The sequence below is a fragment of the Malaya genurostris genome, chromosome 2, assembly GCF_030247185.1.
Source record: "Malaya genurostris strain Urasoe2022 chromosome 2, Malgen_1.1, whole genome shotgun sequence".
In the NCBI taxonomy this organism is placed as follows: Eukaryota; Metazoa; Arthropoda; class Insecta; order Diptera; family Culicidae; genus Malaya; species Malaya genurostris.
The window spans coordinates 58,292,948-58,311,002 of NC_080571.1; the positions used below are offsets into that span (position 1 = coordinate 58,292,948).

The 18,055-nt window shown below is 41.1% G+C and overlaps 1 protein-coding gene across 5 annotated transcripts in view; it reads left to right on the forward strand.

Moving 5' to 3' along the window:
- The window catches only part of LOC131432673 (ATP-binding cassette subfamily G member 4), a 114,979-nt gene extending 97,698 nt beyond the window's left edge, over nucleotides 1-17,281 (forward strand). For 4 of the 5 annotated variants that reach the window (XM_058599081.1, XM_058599079.1, XM_058599083.1 and 1 more), the window contains one exon: nucleotides 15,333-17,281. In XM_058599081.1, the coding sequence (XP_058455064.1) occupies nucleotides 15,333-15,833 (501 nt within the window). In that variant the 3' untranslated portion in view covers nucleotides 15,834-17,281. Of the gene's footprint in view, nucleotides 1-58; nucleotides 598-15,332 lie in introns of those variants that run through there. The other variant, XM_058599080.1, reaches the window with a different exon arrangement.
- Nucleotides 17,282-18,055: the final 774 nt, after the last annotated feature.

Here is an 18,055-nt window from a genome sequence, read left to right on the forward strand (position 1 = left end):
CACGTCGCCATTCTTTCCCACTTCTCCACTAACGGTCGTCTTGTTTTGTCCTCTGCAGATAGTATTCACAAGTCTCTACGTCATTGCTGTGTACTATCTGACCTCCCAGCCGGTGGAACCGAAACGAGTCTGGATGTTCGTAACTAGCTGCGTGCTAACATCGTTGGTGGCGCAGAGTCTAGGACTGCTGATCGGTGCCGGAATGACCGTCGAGACGGGTGTTTTCATTGGTCCCGTATCCACCATTCCGATCATTCTGTTTTCCGGGTATTTTGTTAATTTCGATGCCATTCCCCGGTATCTGCAGTGGTTGACATACCTGAGCTACGTGCGCTACGGGTTCGAAGGTGCGATGCTGGCCGTTTATGGAATGAACCGGAAGATGCTGGACTGCAGCGAGGAATACTGTCACTACCGAGATCCGAAGAAGTTTCTCGAGGATATGTCGATGGATGACGCTGAGTATTGGATCGATGTGACCGCTCTGGTTGGGATCTTCATCGGGTTACGATTCGTGGCATACTTTGTACTACGCTTGAAACTTCATACCATGGGTTGAGCACAAAAAAAACCGCCTCCGTGTTCTACCATCATTGAGAGATAATACATTTTTACTACACACTTCTTTCGTTCCTAATTTAATTTCAAGTAATATTATCAATCTTATACATAGAAGTAGGGGAGGGGAATGTCAAATTCGTGCGCGCCAAAAAAGCAAAACTGCGCCCCCATACAATTGACAATTGAATGTGATGCCGTGCGATGGCGTTGCTGAAGATTGATTTCACTCCAAGCTGACAGGGTCTGCCCCTATGTAGCTAACATGTTGCTTAAATGTCAGTTGCTCATCGAAGAAAACGCCAAGATCTATAACACATGTCAATTGAAGTACCACCAAAGCAGTAGTCAAATCGAACAGAATTTTTTGTTCGTGTGTATGTTATGATCGAACATTTCTGGGGATTTAGATTATTTCGATTGTTTAGAATCGATTTAGGCATCAAGTATTATTCGGATTATGTTATAAATTTTAAGATGATCAGCAAATGTAAGCCGCAACCCTTCCAGGACAAAATTTATATCGGCAAAGTATAGCAAACATATCAGTGGTCCTAGATGACTGCCTTGTGGAATTCCGGATGAAGCGCGAAACTCATCAGATCTAGTTACTTGTCTAGTTCAGCAATGGCGATAGCGTGGTTTATTTTATCGGAGACTGCCGAGAGATCAGTGTCAATGACGTCTGTTTGATAACCAACGGACATAGAATTTGTGACATAATTCGTAAGCGAAAGCAGATGCGAAATGCTGAGTCTGGACAATATACTGCTTACAATAGTTGAAAATTGTTTCAAGAACGATCATTTCAAAAGGCTTCCACATGTCGGGAAATATTCCGGTAGATAGCAATTTGTGGAACAAAAACCTAACAGGTGCAGCTAAATTGGCAGAGCCTTTTCGCAGAAGAATCGCCGGTATACCAGATTATTGCTGCAATGCTACCCATTGTTTTTAGACGTCTTAGTTCGTCTTAGAATTGCCAATTCGGTTTGATTGATTTCCGACTGGATTGCTTAGGCACAAGGCACAAAGCGATCAAAAACATAGCTCATAGTGCTAGAAAAAGTCTGTACTGCAGCATTGACATCGTCAATGTTAAGAGCTTCAGTCCAATCAACAGTAAAATGAAAATTATTTATACTATCATAATCAGCTTTATGAAAATTTTAGCTGACAGTGTCCGAAAAGTCGCAGTACGCTGTTTTTCTGATTCAAGCACGATATGCTTGTATTAATTGTAAAACAAGTTTTCGCTGAGATGAATAAATATTCCTGCCAGGGCTGGTGAAACATGTTAATCCCAGGTGGGTAATTTTTCGTACCGGGGGGAACGACCCACGGGTAATTTTTCGTACCGGGGGGAAGTATTATTGTATAAGTAAAAATTATATTTATCCTTTAAAAGGAAGAATTCGATTTTTGATTAAAATTTTGTTTCGGTGTAACTTTGCATGAGACGCGAAAATTCGAAATCTGAAGCGTTTTTGGTATTTTGTCTTGAAACAAAATTGCGCATTTAAAGGTCGAATACCACCTAAAACTACTGTGGGGTTGTTCGAGCTGTTGACATAGGACTACATAACTAGTTTCAAAATCACTGATGGAAGGTGCTGAACTCGTTCATCCAGTACTTCATAATCGAAAAGTAATGCCTTGGTATTACATTTCTATTGGCGTTCTCCCCAGACTTTTCTTCGTCAGACACTCTAACTAACCACTTTAACTAACTCTAACTAACCAGATCTTTTGCCAGATTTTCCCAGATTTTGTCAGATTTCCCAGTTCTTTATGGGTTTTGGCCTCTATACGTAGGTGGTGAGACCTTTTTTTTGCTCGCTGAAAATGAAGCCCGGTCAAAATTTCCTTGTATGTAGTAGATCCAGATCCAGACAAATCCAGATAAATTTTTGAATCAGAGACAGATTTTTGAAAAAATAAACTGGCAACTCTGGCACCGGTGTTTTTCAATGGAAAACGCTATAAGAATCCTTCCCGGTCGGGACTCGAACATACGACAACTGGCTTGTAAGACCAGCGTCCTATGCATTGAACCGCCAACCCATGATCGAAACCACCGAGAATTTCCTCGAATACGGAGAAACAGCTGATTTTCGATCAAAATGTGTCTCGTGCGTATCGAACGGCGCACGAAACAAATCACATAACACATTGTTCAAAGAGTCCCGGGACTGACTCAAAGATGATATTTGTGATGTCAAACAAATCTTATTTTTCGAAAGTAGCAACCTTCAGATGACATGTGCTAAATTTTTACGTCAATCGTCCCACAAACACTAAGCCTACCGATATATAAGTTATTTTTACGTTAGTTACGTTATTTTTTATAGTTTTTATTGGTGGCTTTCTCAGTCTAATGCATGAGGCAGACGATGTATTCGTTAAATTGGGCAATTTAACGAATACATCGTCTGCCTCATGAATTAGACTGAGAAAGCCACAAATAAAAACTATTAACTCCACTTCCAGTCGATATATACAACATAACCTCGTTATTTTTTATTTTACGAAAACATGAAAATAACGAAGTCCTTGTATTGATAAAATATTTCTTTTTAAAGGGAAAGTTCGGCACTCAGCAATGAGTTGAGAAGTGTTACTCGCACTCGGATCCATTGAAAACAAAGATTTCTGTCATCCGGAAAAAAATTAGGCAAGTTTTGATAATCGTAATAAACGCAAAATCAAAGCTCGTGAGATTAGGTGTGCTGAGATGGTTAGCACATCAACAGAATATGCTTTTTCGATCTTACGCGAAAATCTGGGCATTAAAATGGTCTTTTCCAAATGGGTGCCATGTTCGCTCACAATAGAACAAAAGCAACAACGCATCCACGATCCAGAGTGCTGTTCGGCACTGTTAGGTCGCAATAGAAAAGATTTCTTGCGTTGGCATGAAACAATGAACGAAACATGGATCCAACATTTTTCGGCGGGGTCATATCCGCATTCAGGCGGAGAAAGTCATCCGAAAACGCAACAGGTAGCAGGGACAACCATGGCGTCAGTTCTTCGATGTTCGAGTTTAATTAACATCGACTATTTTAAAAAGGAAAGTACCATCAAAAGTGATTATACTACTGAATTACTGATGCATTTGAAGAGCAAAATCGAACAAACAGCCTCATATGAAAAAGAAAAAAATATCTTTAGCCAAGACAATTCACCGTGTCACAAGTCAATGAAAACAATGGCCAAATTGAACGAATTGGGCACCGATCTGTTTCCTCACCCACCATATTCTCAATAACCGAACCTCCTTTTCTGCTCTTTTTCAACGACCTATGTGATAGACTAAGATAGAGTCTTTTAAAACCATGTACGCTGATGATCGTAACCGCCCGACCTTGGCCGTTTGGACGAGGGTTGGTCCTCCCAGCAACTGGTGCAGTTCATGATTCATTCGCCTTCTCCACGTACCGTCTTCTATCCGCACTCCACCGAAGATGGTTCGCAACACCTTCCGTTCAAAAACAGCTAGTGCGCGTTGGTCCTCCGCAAGCATTGTCCAGGACTCATGCCCGTAGAGGATAACCGGTCTAATCAGCGTTTTGTAGATAGTTAACTTCGTGCGACGGCGAATTTTGCTCGATCGAAGCGTCTTGCGCAGTCCAAAGTAAGCACGATTTCCTGACAATATGCGTCTCTGAATTTCTCTGCTGGTGTCATTATCGGCAGTCACCAGTGAGCCCAAGTACACGAACTCGTCGACCATTTCGATTTCATCACCACCAATCAGAACTCGTAATGGGTGGCTGACGTTATCTTCTCTCGAGCCCCTGCCTTTCATGTACTTTGTCTTTGACACATTGATGTCTAATCCGATCCGCTTGGCCTCAGCTTTTAGTCCGATGTACGTATCTTCCATCTTCTCAAAGTTGCGTGCTATAATATCAATATCATCAGCGAAACCAAGTAGCTGGACGGACTTTCTGAAAATCGTGCCACTCGTGTCTATCCTCGCTCTTCTTATCACACTCTCCAAAGCAATGTTGAATAGCAGACACGAAAGGCCATCACCTTGCCGTAGCCCTCTGCGAGTTTCGAAGGGACTCGAGTTTATCCCCGATACTCGAACAACGCACATCACTCGATCCATCGTAGCCTTGACCAATCGTATCAGTTTGTCCGGGAATCCGTAGTCGTGCATGATTTTCCATAGCTGTTCTCGATCGATTGTGTCGTAGGCTGATTTGAAATCGATGAATAAGTGATGTGTGGGCACATTGTATTTGCGGCACTTTTGCAACACCTGGCGGATAGCGAACACTTGGTCCGTGGTAGCGCGTTCGCCCATAAATCCTGCCTGATATTGTCCCACGAATTCGTTTGCAATCGGTGAAAGTCGACGGCATAAGATTTGGGAGAGTACCTTGTAGGCGGCGTTCAGCAGAGTTATCGCGCGGTAATTGCAGCAATCCAGCTTATCGCCCTTTTTGTAGATGGGACACACGATTCCTTCCATCCATTCCTCCGGAAAAATCTCGTCCTCCCAGATCTTGGTAACGACCCAGTGCAATGCTTTCACTAGTGCATTACCACCGTGTTTTAGTAGCTCGCTTGGTAGTTGGTCAACGCCAGCGGCCTTATTATTTTTCAACCGGCTTACCATCTCCTGCACTTCTTGGAGGTCTGGGACCGGCAGTCTATCGTCCTCCGCACGCGTTCCCAAGTTCGTTACTGCGCCGCCACTTTCGTATTCCGCCACATCGCCATTGAGGTGCTCGTCGAAATACTGCCGCCACCTCTCGATCACCTCACAGTGGTTCGTGAGAAGATCCCCGTTGGTGTCCTTGCACATATCGGCCTGTGGCACATGGCCTCTGCGCGAACGGTTCACCTTCTCGTAGAACTTCCTTGTGTCATTAGCACGGAACAGCTGTTCCATCGATTCGCGATCTCGGTCTTCCTGTTGGCGCTTTTTTCTACGGGATACCGAGTTTAGTCTGTTCCGCGCCTGTCTGTATCTCTCCTCGTTTGCTCTCGTCCGGTGTTGCAGCTTACTCGCCCAAGCTGCATTCTTCTCGGCCACTAACTGTTCACATTCGTCGTCGAACCAGTCGTTCCTTACGTTCGGAGCCGCCGTACCTAGCGTTGCTGATGCAGTGCTACCTATGGCAGATCGGATGTGTCTCCAGCCATCTTCAAGAGTAACTGCACCAAGCTGCTCTTCCGTTGGTAGTGCCACTGCCAACTGCTGCGCGTAATCTTGGGCTACTCCAGTATCCCGGAGCCGCGCGATGTTAAACCGCGACGTTCGGTTTCGACGTTGGGTAGCCACCGTCGAAAGTTTTGAGCGCATGCATACAGCAACCAAGTAGTGGTCCGAATCTATATTCGCACTGCGGTAGGTGCGAACATTGTTGATGTCCGAGAAAAATTTTCCGTCGATCAAAACGTGATCGATTTGGTTTTCGGTCTGTTGGTCAGGTGATCTCCAGGTGGTTTTGTGGATATCCTTGCGGGGAAAGAAGGTGCTTCTGACTACCATTCCTCGGGAGGCCGCAAAGTTGACACACCGTTGGCCGTTGTTATTCGATGCGGCATGCAGGCTGTTCGGCCCGATTACCGGTCGGTACATTGCCTCCCTTCCTACCTGGGCATTCATGTCACCGATGACAATTTTTACGTCTCTGCGTGGGCAGCCGTCATAGACTTGTTCCAGCTGCACGTAGAACGCTTCTTTCTCGTCATCGGGTCTCCCTTCATGTGGGCAGTGCACGTTGATGATGCTGTAATTGAAAAAACGGCCTTTAATTCTCAACTTACACATCCTAGCGTTGATCGGCTGCCACCCAATCACTCGCTGACGCATCTTGCCCAGCACTATAAAGCCAGTTCCCAGCTCGTTCGTTGTGCCACAGCTTTGGTAGAAGGTAGCCGCTCGATGTCCGCTTTTCCACACCTTCTGTCCCATCCAACAAAGCTCCTGCAGCGCTACGACGTCGAAGCTGCGAGGATTCAGTTCGTCGTATATTATCCTGTCGCAGCCTGCGAAACCTAGCGACTTGCAGTTCCATGTTCCAAGTTTCCAATCGTAGTCCTTATTTCGTCGCGTGGGTCTAAGCCGATTGTTCCGGGTCATATTCTCTCCTGTATTGTTTGTAATTAAAGTTTTATGGGCGGCTTATTAGGCCTACGCCAACCCCCTGTCTCGCCGGAGGATCATCGTGCTTGCTCTGTTTAACGTCCCAACTAGCACTAGGACGATCCCGTTGGTGGGGTTGCCACCTTGGATTTAGCTGGACGGGATGCAGCATTTCATACTCAGCCGCTGGATACCAGAACAGACGCTGTTTGAAGCCGCTCCTAACATGGAGTACAGACGCTCCGACATCCTCTAAAGAGGACCCCCTTCCCTGTCAGCATACGACCAAGGTCCCACCGGGGTTGGTTACCCGATCTTTCCTATGGTTGCTCGTACCCCAGCCGGCACCGCGGGGAGGTAGGGATAGGAGTTACTGGACAAGAGGCTAAGAACCACAATGGGGCCTGAATTGCGCATTGTCCAGTCGTTTACCAGCCGGAACACTGCTCAACGGTTACCGCTAAGGCATTTGCAGTACTGGGACTAATCAAACGTGTAACTCGAGACTTTTTTTTATATCGTTTATTTATACCCGGCTTTAACCAAGTTAAACTCGAGACTTCACTGACGTTTATAGTCTAAAGACACTTTACATTTCCCTGGTTCTGAGCATCCTTGACTACGGAATGCGATCAAAAACGTCGGAATGTTACTCAAACTGATTACTCAGATATTGCTTGGCCTATTTCACGAACTTATATTCAAACAAGAGGTGTTATTATCCCGTATGAAATTTAATTTAACCGAGATCCAACTTCTTGTTCCGGAAATACAGAAGGATAATGAGTGCTGATAATTTCAAATCGTAATTAAAAGTAACGATGCAACCAAAACAGAGAAATCTTCTCCATTTAGTACAAAACTTTTTTTCAATTCAAAGGGGTTGTTAGTTGGTTTTTAGACAAACTTGGCTTTACCGGTTTTCAGTTCCGGAAGTACCGGACAAAAATTCTAGAACAGAACGATAGAATAGATCTACCTGAAGTGACTAGGTCGATTTTCGCAAATGATAGAACGGATCTTGAGTGCTCTAACTCTCAACAGTTATGCACATTTATGACTTCTATTAGAGTTGAAAAGTACTCGTCATTTTTGGCAGTGTCGGTAAGTTGATGAGGGCACAGTGATTCACGATTAATGTGCCACTTGAGTCAATTAGTTCTGATTTCTGATTCTGAACTTTGCCTATACTGATCTCGATTTCAGGTTCCGGAAGTAGTGGTCTGAACTTTCAATGCAAAACTCACATAGATTTCTTAGATATGATTTGAGGTTTGGGAACAGATAACAATCCGAGGGAGCCAAATCTGGTTAACTAGGTGGATGAGTAAATAATTGAAACTCAAAACCGTTGACTTTAACCATGGTATGGAGGCTTCAGATAAAGCCATTTCACAGCGATTTCGTTCTTTAATCGCTCCATTAATGTACGCTAATACTTGCATTTCTGTTTGGACGTAGTCCTCCTAAAGTATACCATGACATTCCCACATCATGATCTTCCCGACCCATTGAACCGTGTCGGTTGGAAATACTCGTTCTGACTTCAGTCCATTATCGGGTAATCATTTTGTTCTCTGATGTATAATAATGGATCCAGTCAAACATGTGTTCGAAGTACACTTGCGTTCGTCTTTTCAGTCCTAAATAAGTATCTGCGGGAGGAATATTTTTCTCGTCTGCTGAATCCTATCCAACTATGGCATGCTCGCTCACTTTCTCTTTCCGATTATCTATCTAAAATGTTATGTATTTTTATTATTGTCGTTTATTTTGTTCCCGTTTTAATCTCCATTCTATGTACTTTGGACACTGTCAGTGACAGTGGAGTTTCGACCACTCTTTAAACCACCACTTCACGGGGTCATCTGCAGGTTCAACAGTCCCATTTCATCAAACTTTTTTTGTCGTGAATACGACTTACTTTACTATGGGGTGCCTTTTCAAAATTTACCCTCTGAGAGAGTGATAAGTTTTTGATCGTGAATATCTCTTGTTGTATCTAATGAATCAAAATAATCTTTGCTACACGCCATCGGGAATATGATCACAATTTTATGATAAAATTTTCAGTTGTGTGACATAATCTCAAATAGTTCAAAATTAAACTAAACTAAACTTAAAGAGGATAATTCATAAGGCGCGTTTGCTTTTCTCGTATTTTTAAAGCTCATAGCTCAGTGATCTGTGAAGGGATTTATATAATCTAACTACCAATAGAATCGAAATTTTTCAACTTAAACGTGTATAGCAAAAGCATTGAAGAATTTCAATAGTACACTATTGAAAAACCTGTTTCATTTGACCCATGTCAACACCAGCCAATCAGAATGCGTTCTGAGGAAGAGAACAAAATATCTGCTGCTGTACAACAAATGTTGAACGAAAAATGTTCCGAAAAGTGGTGAATATCGTAGTGAGTTCCTCTATTTGGTACTTCTGAATGCTAGAAACGAATCCCGACAGTATATTGATAGTTTCTATCAATAAATTATGCAAATCCGAAATGAAATAATGGACATTAAAATTCTGTATGCGGCTATTTTTATAGCCGTTAGGACCGCCCATTAGTGAAAAAGCTACAAACGAAATCAGGTAGAAACAAGCCTCTCAACAAAACTTGAATCAGTTTTAGTGATGGGCAATACGGCTCATTTCAATGAGCGGCTCTGAACCGAACGCTCTTTCGTAAGAGCCGGTTCAAATGAACGGCTCATTGGCTCTTTTTCAATAAACGTCAATGTGGAGAAGCGGTTCGAGAGAGTGAGTGTGAGAGCCCCGGAAATGCATGAGCGGTATGGGCGATCTAAAATTGGGTTTCACAACTAGAGATGTCCGTGTGCGAGGAAGCGGGATATTGAAATAAATTAGTTGAAATTCCATTTGGAAAAAAAATCTATTTTTCTTCTCCTATTACGACAGAATTCTTTGAAAATTCATTGCTGAATAAATGTTCCTATGTATTTTTGACAGCTTCATTAGAAAACATCATCGTTTAACCAACAACGCAATCAAATATGGGCGTACACAGGCACACAGATTTTCCAAGTTGAAACGCAAATTTTAAAATGGCAACTCTGCTTGAGAGCCGCGGTTCAATTTTGAAGAGCCGTGGTTCGTTCGCTCATTGCTACGAGTCGGTTCAAATGAACGGCTCGTGAGCGCTCGCCCATCACTAATCAGTTTGGATTCTATCGCCACTACGAGCAGATGTGTCTGCACAACTAGTTTCGCTTTCGACAAGGGCGATTACGTCATAGCTGCCAGTCATTAGCATTGGTGAAAAAACAACGGTGGAGAGCATTACACAAAATCAGCCGTTCTAATGGCTCTCAAAGTTTTCTAAAGAACTATCAGGATTTGTTGTTCGCAAATCGAAAGGAAATATCCTTAGTTTAGTGCAAATCTAGAACAGTTTGGTTAGATTTTTGCACTTTTCGCTGTGTGAAATTCACAGTGATCGAGATCAAGTGAAACCTTCTGTGTTTTTGCGAAAAGTGCCCCCGTGTGTGAAGAACTACGCAATTTGACCCTTCTGAATGCTAGAAACGAATCCCTTCAGCATATTGATAGTTTCTTTCAATAAATTATGCAAATCCGAAATGGAATAATCGACATTAAAATTCTGTATGAGGCTATTTTTATAGCCGTTAGGACCGCCCATTAGTGAAAAAGCTACAAACGAAATCAGGTAGAAACAAGCCTCTCAACAAAAAGTGAAGCCTTCTTTGTTTTTGCGAAAAATGTGCAAAAGGGGAATGCTTGCATAATTCATACAATTGATTAACTAATTGATATTCGGATGTGTTAAGGAACATGTCAGTTGTTTTCGTATTCACGACATCTAGTTATGTCTCTGACATTACCCACCCGCCTTTTTTTTATTTCGGGTTCTGATTTATTAAAATAATATAATATTAGCAAAAAGACTTTCAACCAAAGAATAAGATTTAGATTAAATTAGTATAAGTCTAAGTCTGTGCGAAATAATGTTTTTTTTAACTCGAAGACAAATAAATAAAGACTGTCCCAGAAAGTATGGACGTACTTTGATTTCGTTGTAAATAATTCACAAGTGTCAGATATTCAAATTTTATTCGATATACTGATAATATTAGACTACAACAACAGAATATTATTCTCAACATTTGCTACTTAGCCATTGTAGACTAGCTGGCGCACCTTCTTGCGAACGTTCCTCATTAAATTCCGTACAGTCTTCTTGGCGACATGTTTTGACACTCTTTTTCGAACTGTTGAATGGTTTCGGCTGCCGAGACATGTTTCCTAAGATGTGCCTTCGTTAATGCCCAAAATTCCTCAATTGGTCGAAGTTGTGGGCAATTTGGTGGATTCATGTCTTTTGGGACGAACGTGACATTTTTGGTAGTATACCATTCTACCGTTGATTTCGAATAGTGACAAGAAGCAAGATCTGTCCAGAAGACAACAGGATCCTTGTGGCTTCGAATCATGGGTAGAAGTCGTTTTTGTAAACATTCCTTGATGTATATTTCGCTGTTCATTGAAGCAGTGGTGATGAAGGGTTTCGAAATCTTACCGCAGCTACAAATTGCTTGCCAGACCATAGCTTTCTTACCAAATTTTTCGACTTCAGTCGCTGTCTTGGACTGGTTTAACACTTGTCCTTCTCGCACCGTATAATATTGTGGTCCCTGCAAGGATTTGTAATCGAGTTTCACGTGAGTTTCGTCGTCCATGATTATGCAGTTCAAGTTTCCAGCACGAATTGTACAGCTTTCGAACCCTCGGCCTGATCGATGCTTCTTGTTTCGGACTACGTTTTGGTTGTTTCCCCTTCTTATAGGTTCGAAGATTCAAACGTTCTTTAGCACGAAGAACATTTGACTTCGAAGTGCCCACTTCTTGGCCACATCCCGAACTGAAACTTCCTTCTTTTGCTCGAACTCCTTCAGTATACGTTTATCCAACTGAGGGTTAGCAGGACCTTTTCACTTTTCACTTACTCCTTCCATTTTTGCTATCTTTCTCAGTGACAGTCCGCGTTCTGTGCACCATTTGTACATAATTTTTCGACGTTGTTTTGCTGAAAGTCCACGCATTTCGAAACAAACTAATGAAAACGAATAAACAACTGCACAAGTGGTTAGAGGAGAGTGTAAACAACAGGACGCAGCCATAAAAATTGACAGATTCTGAACCATTGCGAAATGGCAGCGGTTTTTGGTTGCGTCCATACTTTCTGAGACAGTCTTTAAATGCAAATGGGTTCACCGGCAACATCAGGGTCCACCATGAAACTTTGTTTTAAATATGCAATAAAACACAAACGGTTCATTCGATTTCAAAATTTATTTTTCTCATATTAAAGTACAATCCTTCCGATTAATTGTCGAATATAATTTCATTCAAATGGCTGCCTCGGCTGGCCTTGCAGTACGCAGCTTTATTTCAGCTATGGCTGCACGAATGTTGTCCTTCAAAGCTTGAATTGTCTCTGGCTTGTCCACATAACACTTATCGTTGAAAGCTCCCCAAAGATAATAGTCTAACGGCGTCAAATCACAGCTCCGAGGCGGCCAAACGACATCCGAATTTCGACTGATAATTCGATCTTCGAAGAATGTGCGCAAAAGATCGATCGTAGCGTTGGCTGTATGGCACAGAGCGCCGTCATGTTGGAACCAAATGGTGTCCAAGTCTTCCTCTTCAAGTAACGGGAAGAACCAATCGCTAATCATGGCGCGGTAGCGCTCGCCATTGGACGTGGCGGCGGCTTCTGCCTCATTTTCGAAGGGCCAAATGATGCCGCCAGACCAAAATCCGCACCAAACCGTCACTCTCTGAGGATGCATCGGCTTCTCCATGATAACGTGGGGGTTTTCCGTCCCCCAGATGCGACAATTTTGCTTATTAACATACCCGCCGAGATGAAAATGTGCATCATCCGAGAAGATGATTTTTTTGGCAAAAATCGGCGTCTTCTTCAAGCTGATCGCAAGCCCAGTTGGCACGATTTTTTCGCGTTCCTCAAGCGTATACACAACCATTTTCGTTCAGCGGAAGGATAACACTAAGTTTCTGTCAAATCAGACGTGACATTAAATGTTTACCAATGTCGAAATAACCGCTAGTTCAAAATAAAATGTTAGATGGCGGACCCTGTACTTGAGAACGAAATTAGAAACGCTCTTCCAGTGGGTTATTTTGCAAGTACAGTAAAAACTACTTACGGCCTTGTGAACCATTTAGCTGATGAATTCCAAGTCGGGAATTACTAAAACTTTTCGAAAAAAAATTAACCGTAACTTCAATTTCTAGTATTCTAAATGAACAATGTATTCAATTACATTGCATCACCACATATATTTCGAAAAGAGTAGCAGTAAAAAATATTTATTGCAATAGGCGTTTCAGTTCAAATAATTGAAACACCGTTTTGCTGTCATGCATGCAGGTAACTTCTGGGAGTGTGTCTTTGCCTAGTTCTACAAATGACATTGAAACGATTTATTTACCATTTTTATGTCATTGCTCGATTTGTGTGGATTAGATTGCTAGGTTGCCAGCATGGAACAATGAAAAACGGCCGTTTAGGAAAAAACGTGCTTAATCCACTTATCAGTGAGATGATACCTTTTTTTATCAATCCGCATGTGTTTTTTTTCATGAATATTCTTCGGTTTTCATGACATTATTTTAATGACTGTCGTTTTAAGCTGCAATTTGACATTTTAATCACTCATTACTCTATCTAAAAAGGTTACAATCGATTAAACTTCTCATGATATGTCGAAGTGAGTTCCACTTTAGAATTTACGGTAATTTAAGGTACTTCCAGAGCCAGTATTCAGGAACCAGCATAAACCAAACCGATTCGTATGGCCATATGACGAATAAATTGCAATAGTTTTGAGTCCAACTTTCAAGCTTTTCGGGATTATCATCTTCTATATCGGATTGAATTTTAAAAATTCATCCTCCTGTAATTCCAGAATCGGAAGTCAGCATTGAATAAAATTAACTAATTTTGTGTGGGACTATAAGTTTATTTTAATTTGAATTTTTTTCTGAAATTCGATTTGGCTTTATTTGAGAAAACGATTGAGCTTTGAGAAACGATTCGATACTGGAGCCGGAATTCGAAAATCGGTGTAGCCGAAGTCAGACAAATTCACCTGATTAGTTTACATTTGTTTCAATATGTTTAAAAATCAGTGTAGACATCTTTGAGAAATCGTAGTACGAGTTAAATATTTGGGTGCCTTCCGAATCGAAAACTGAATACCACTAAAACTGAAATAAGTTTATTTGGTTGTCGACTATTCAAATCAGCAAATCTTAGATGATTCTTAGATATCATTTGAATCTTAGATCGGTTCAGCCATCTACGAGGAAAATAAGTTACACAATTTTAATTTCGTTTCACATATCATCCTGTAGTTCCGGAACCAGAATTCGGATCCAAACATAATTCAGGAACCTTGTTTAGGAGCATACGAATTTTCATATGAATCTGAGTTTGTAGAAAACGGTTGAGTCATCTTCGAAAATAAGGTAAAAAATTGAGTGAAATTATTTGTCACATACGCATTTGCTGATCTCGACGAACTGATTCAAATGGTATATGGGTGTTTTGTTCTTCCAGCATTTATTGCTGTAAGCAGTTTAAATCAATATAATTATGAAATTGTTCAGAATTCGGAAGTACTGCCATCTTTCCAATATGTCATATTCGAACGATTATGTTGCCAAAAACGAACCGTGCTAAAATTGGTCCGAGGCAAAATGTCATGAAAAATAATGCTGTTCACAGTCTTTTTGGTACTTAGAAACTATTGTATGTAACAGTATAAAAAATCGTGTTTTACGTTGCTCCCAAGCCTTTCTTTGCCAGACAGCGCTCAGAACTTCTACTGCTGGAATATGGGGGAAAAGTCGCTTACACAAAAAATTCGATATCTCCGTTAAAAATGGACGGATTTTAACAATCTATGGCTTGTTGGATAGCTATTACCGTGCGGAATCTAAGTCTGAAAACATATTCTGTTTTCAAGGTCAATTGTGACAGATACTGTAAAAAAACTGAAAATTTTGACATAAAACTTCGTATAACTCAAAAAGTAAAAATCCGATCTCAAAACCATTCAATAGCGTTTTGGGTGACGGGGAGACCTTTCATTTGCGACTAGTTTGAACACAATCGGTCCAGCCATCTCTGAGATCTCGACCTCTTAGTTGACAACACACATACAGACACACACACACATGCACACAAACACACAGACATTTGCTCAGTTCGTCGAGCTGAATCGATTGGTATATGTCATTCGGCCCTCCGGGCCTCGGAAAAATTTTCGAAAGTTTGAGCGAATTCTATACCTATTTTTTATGTATATAAAAAAAAAAGTAAAAAAACAATAGACAACTAATATTTTAGTTGTTTTGTGAATGTGGGCTTTTTCGTGCAGAAACCTGTTTCGGGAACTACTTGTAAGTACGATAAACAAACGTAAAAATTGTGTAGGTGCTGTAACCAGATCTTTCACATTGCGTATCTTCGGGTAAATCTGATTTTTGATCCAATTTATCTCACACATCGAATTTTTTAAAGCTACAAATAAGATTAACACAGTCTTGATCCTCAACGGAACTAACACAATTGTCTTCTCGTCGTCCACAGGTCGTGTTCACCAGTGTGTACGTAATCGTGGTGTACTACCTGACGTCTCAACCGATGGAACCGAAGCGGGTCGGCATGTTCGTACTGATTTGCATCCTAACATCGCTGGTAGCGCAAAGCCTTGGGTTGCTGATCGGCGCCGGAATGAGCGTAGAAACTGGGGTTTTCCTCGGTCCCGTGTCCACCATCCCCATCATCCTGTTCTCCGGATTCTTCGTCAACTTCGACGTCATTCCCAGCTACCTGCAATGGTTGACGTACGTCAGTTACGTGCGGTACGGTTTCGAAGGGGCGATGGTCACCGTGTACGGTCTGAAACGGGAAAAGCTGGACTGCAACGAGATCTACTGTCACTATCGCAATCCGGAAAAGTTCCTGGAGGAGATGTCGATGGATAAAGCCGAGTACTGGATCGATGCCACTGCGTTGTTTGGGTTCTTCATCGGGCTACGGATCGTGGCCTACTTCGTGCTGCGGTGGAAACTTCATTCTATCCGTTAGGTTAGTTCTGACAGAAGCATCTAGCGCGATGAGTATTCGGCGGCGGTCATAGTCCTATTCAACGCCCGAATGTAGCTTATATACAGCCCGAAATCCATCACTCATTACTCCACTTTTAAGCAAAGTTTACAACGTAGATAGGTTGTTAAGTAGAAATGATCATTTTTCAGTCCGAACATTTTTATATACACAAAGTAATAATATTTAAAGTAACAGAACAACAAACGTAACAAATGTCGACCGAATTTTTGAGGAAGAACCAACGTCCAATTTTTCGTTGATTTAGTGTATGCCGGTAATCTGCGTCCAGGCGTGTTTAGAATACGCAACGCCACCCAACATTTTTCCACCAGCAAGAGAACCAACTGGAAAAGGAATCATTTCTACTACAACCGCAAACCGGAAACACGATAGCGTAATTGTGAGCAAGCATAAATCAATTCACACCCACATATACCCACTTGAGAACAACTCACTTAGCGAAAACAATAATCATTCTTATAACAGGCTTTAGGAAATAGAAGGAAAAAAAAACAAACAGAATCCCAGCTGATATACTAGTATGTAATGTATGTAATGCTACCCTCGAACGGAAGGCGAAAGAAAAAAAAAACAAAGAACATCAACAACAAAAAAAACGCAAAACTTTAAAATCAAAAAGTAAATATCATTTTTCGCTGTCGGTGCATTTCGAACTTTTCGAAAGTAAAAAATTTGGTGTATAATCCACGATTGCACCAGCTTAATGCAGATACCAGAAACAAACAAAAAACATAACCGAAAACAGATAAAAAAAAAAATCTTGAGCCAAGTCGGTTGTTGGATGCAGCAGCGCAGACGAAACGATAAATTGAAATATTTGTGTGATAGATGGTTCAATTAAATTGCGACCGTTAAGTTATTTTCTAAGTACCAAATTGTATCAGTATATATCGGTCTAAAGTTTAAGCGATTGCCGACATATTTGACGCAAAGGAATCTACATTATATTTTTTGAAAAAACTGGAAAATGCTTATTTATAGGATTACTCACTCACCTGTGAAACCGGGAACTGTTTTGTTCCCGCCGGTTTGGTTTATTTAATCATCTTCAGAAGTGCATTGAGTATGTATTTATTCAGGAAGAAGAGAAAAAAAACCCTGACCCACGCTTGTTTGAATAACCTTCAAACTGTACAGGGAAAGGGGGAAGAAAACGGTTACTGCGAAACAATTCAGCCACTAATTATTTACAGTGCTCCATATGCTCGAATGGCAGGAAAACCGATCGAATTAGGATTTGTGTGCTCTGCCAAAGCAGAGTTCGTTTCGTAAGGATAACAAAGGGTATGCTCTGTCGCACCGTTGAGGAAACTGGATAGATAAGATTTTTGGTAATTTTTAGCTGCGAATTAGTGTGATACGAAACTTGATTTCATCAATTTTTAATAATAATATAACAAACGAGATTGACATTATTTGCTCGAAAGAAAATTTTCCTTGCTAATACAGGGTGTTCCCGTAAGTTTGAACACGATTTGAGAATAACTGTTCTGTTCTTTACTATACTCTATAATAGTTTTACGTGATAATTCCGATATCCTTTTTATTGTACGCCAGAGAGCGAAATACTGATATTGCGCTGCTCATTATCACAGTCTGTTTGCCAACGATTTTGGAGACTTTACTCAGTCTTTTCCAAAAGCTGTAATGGAATCCGCACCTTTGACATGTTTTCGCAAATATAATTGACAGTTGGGAGGCATTCATCTCCTTGGCTTTGCACCAAGTTATCTTCGCGAAATGCACTGATGCCAAATCCAGCCAAAAGAGTACTGGGATGGAATCACGTAAGGTCATTTGTTACCACGAAATAATCACCTTCCTGTCAAAATGATAGGAATAGCAATTATCACTTCTAGTAGTGATTCGCTTTTTTGAGAAGTGGCTTTACCAATTATTGTCCGTTAGGTGATTTGCAAGCCACTGATATAAACATGACCTACAAAAATTCGTCGGATGAAGATTTTTTTAATTAAACTCATTCATATTGTGACAAAATTAAATGTCATAGTAAAAAGCAACATAGTTTGTTTAGTTTATTCGAGAGAAATGCCATCCGTTGTGAAACATCAAGAAGATCTAAAAATTCGTTTCATTTCAGATCAAGCAAATTTATCCCTAAGAACTGACTGCGATATTGTCTTCCATTGAAAACTGAAAATCGGCACTAAATGAATTAA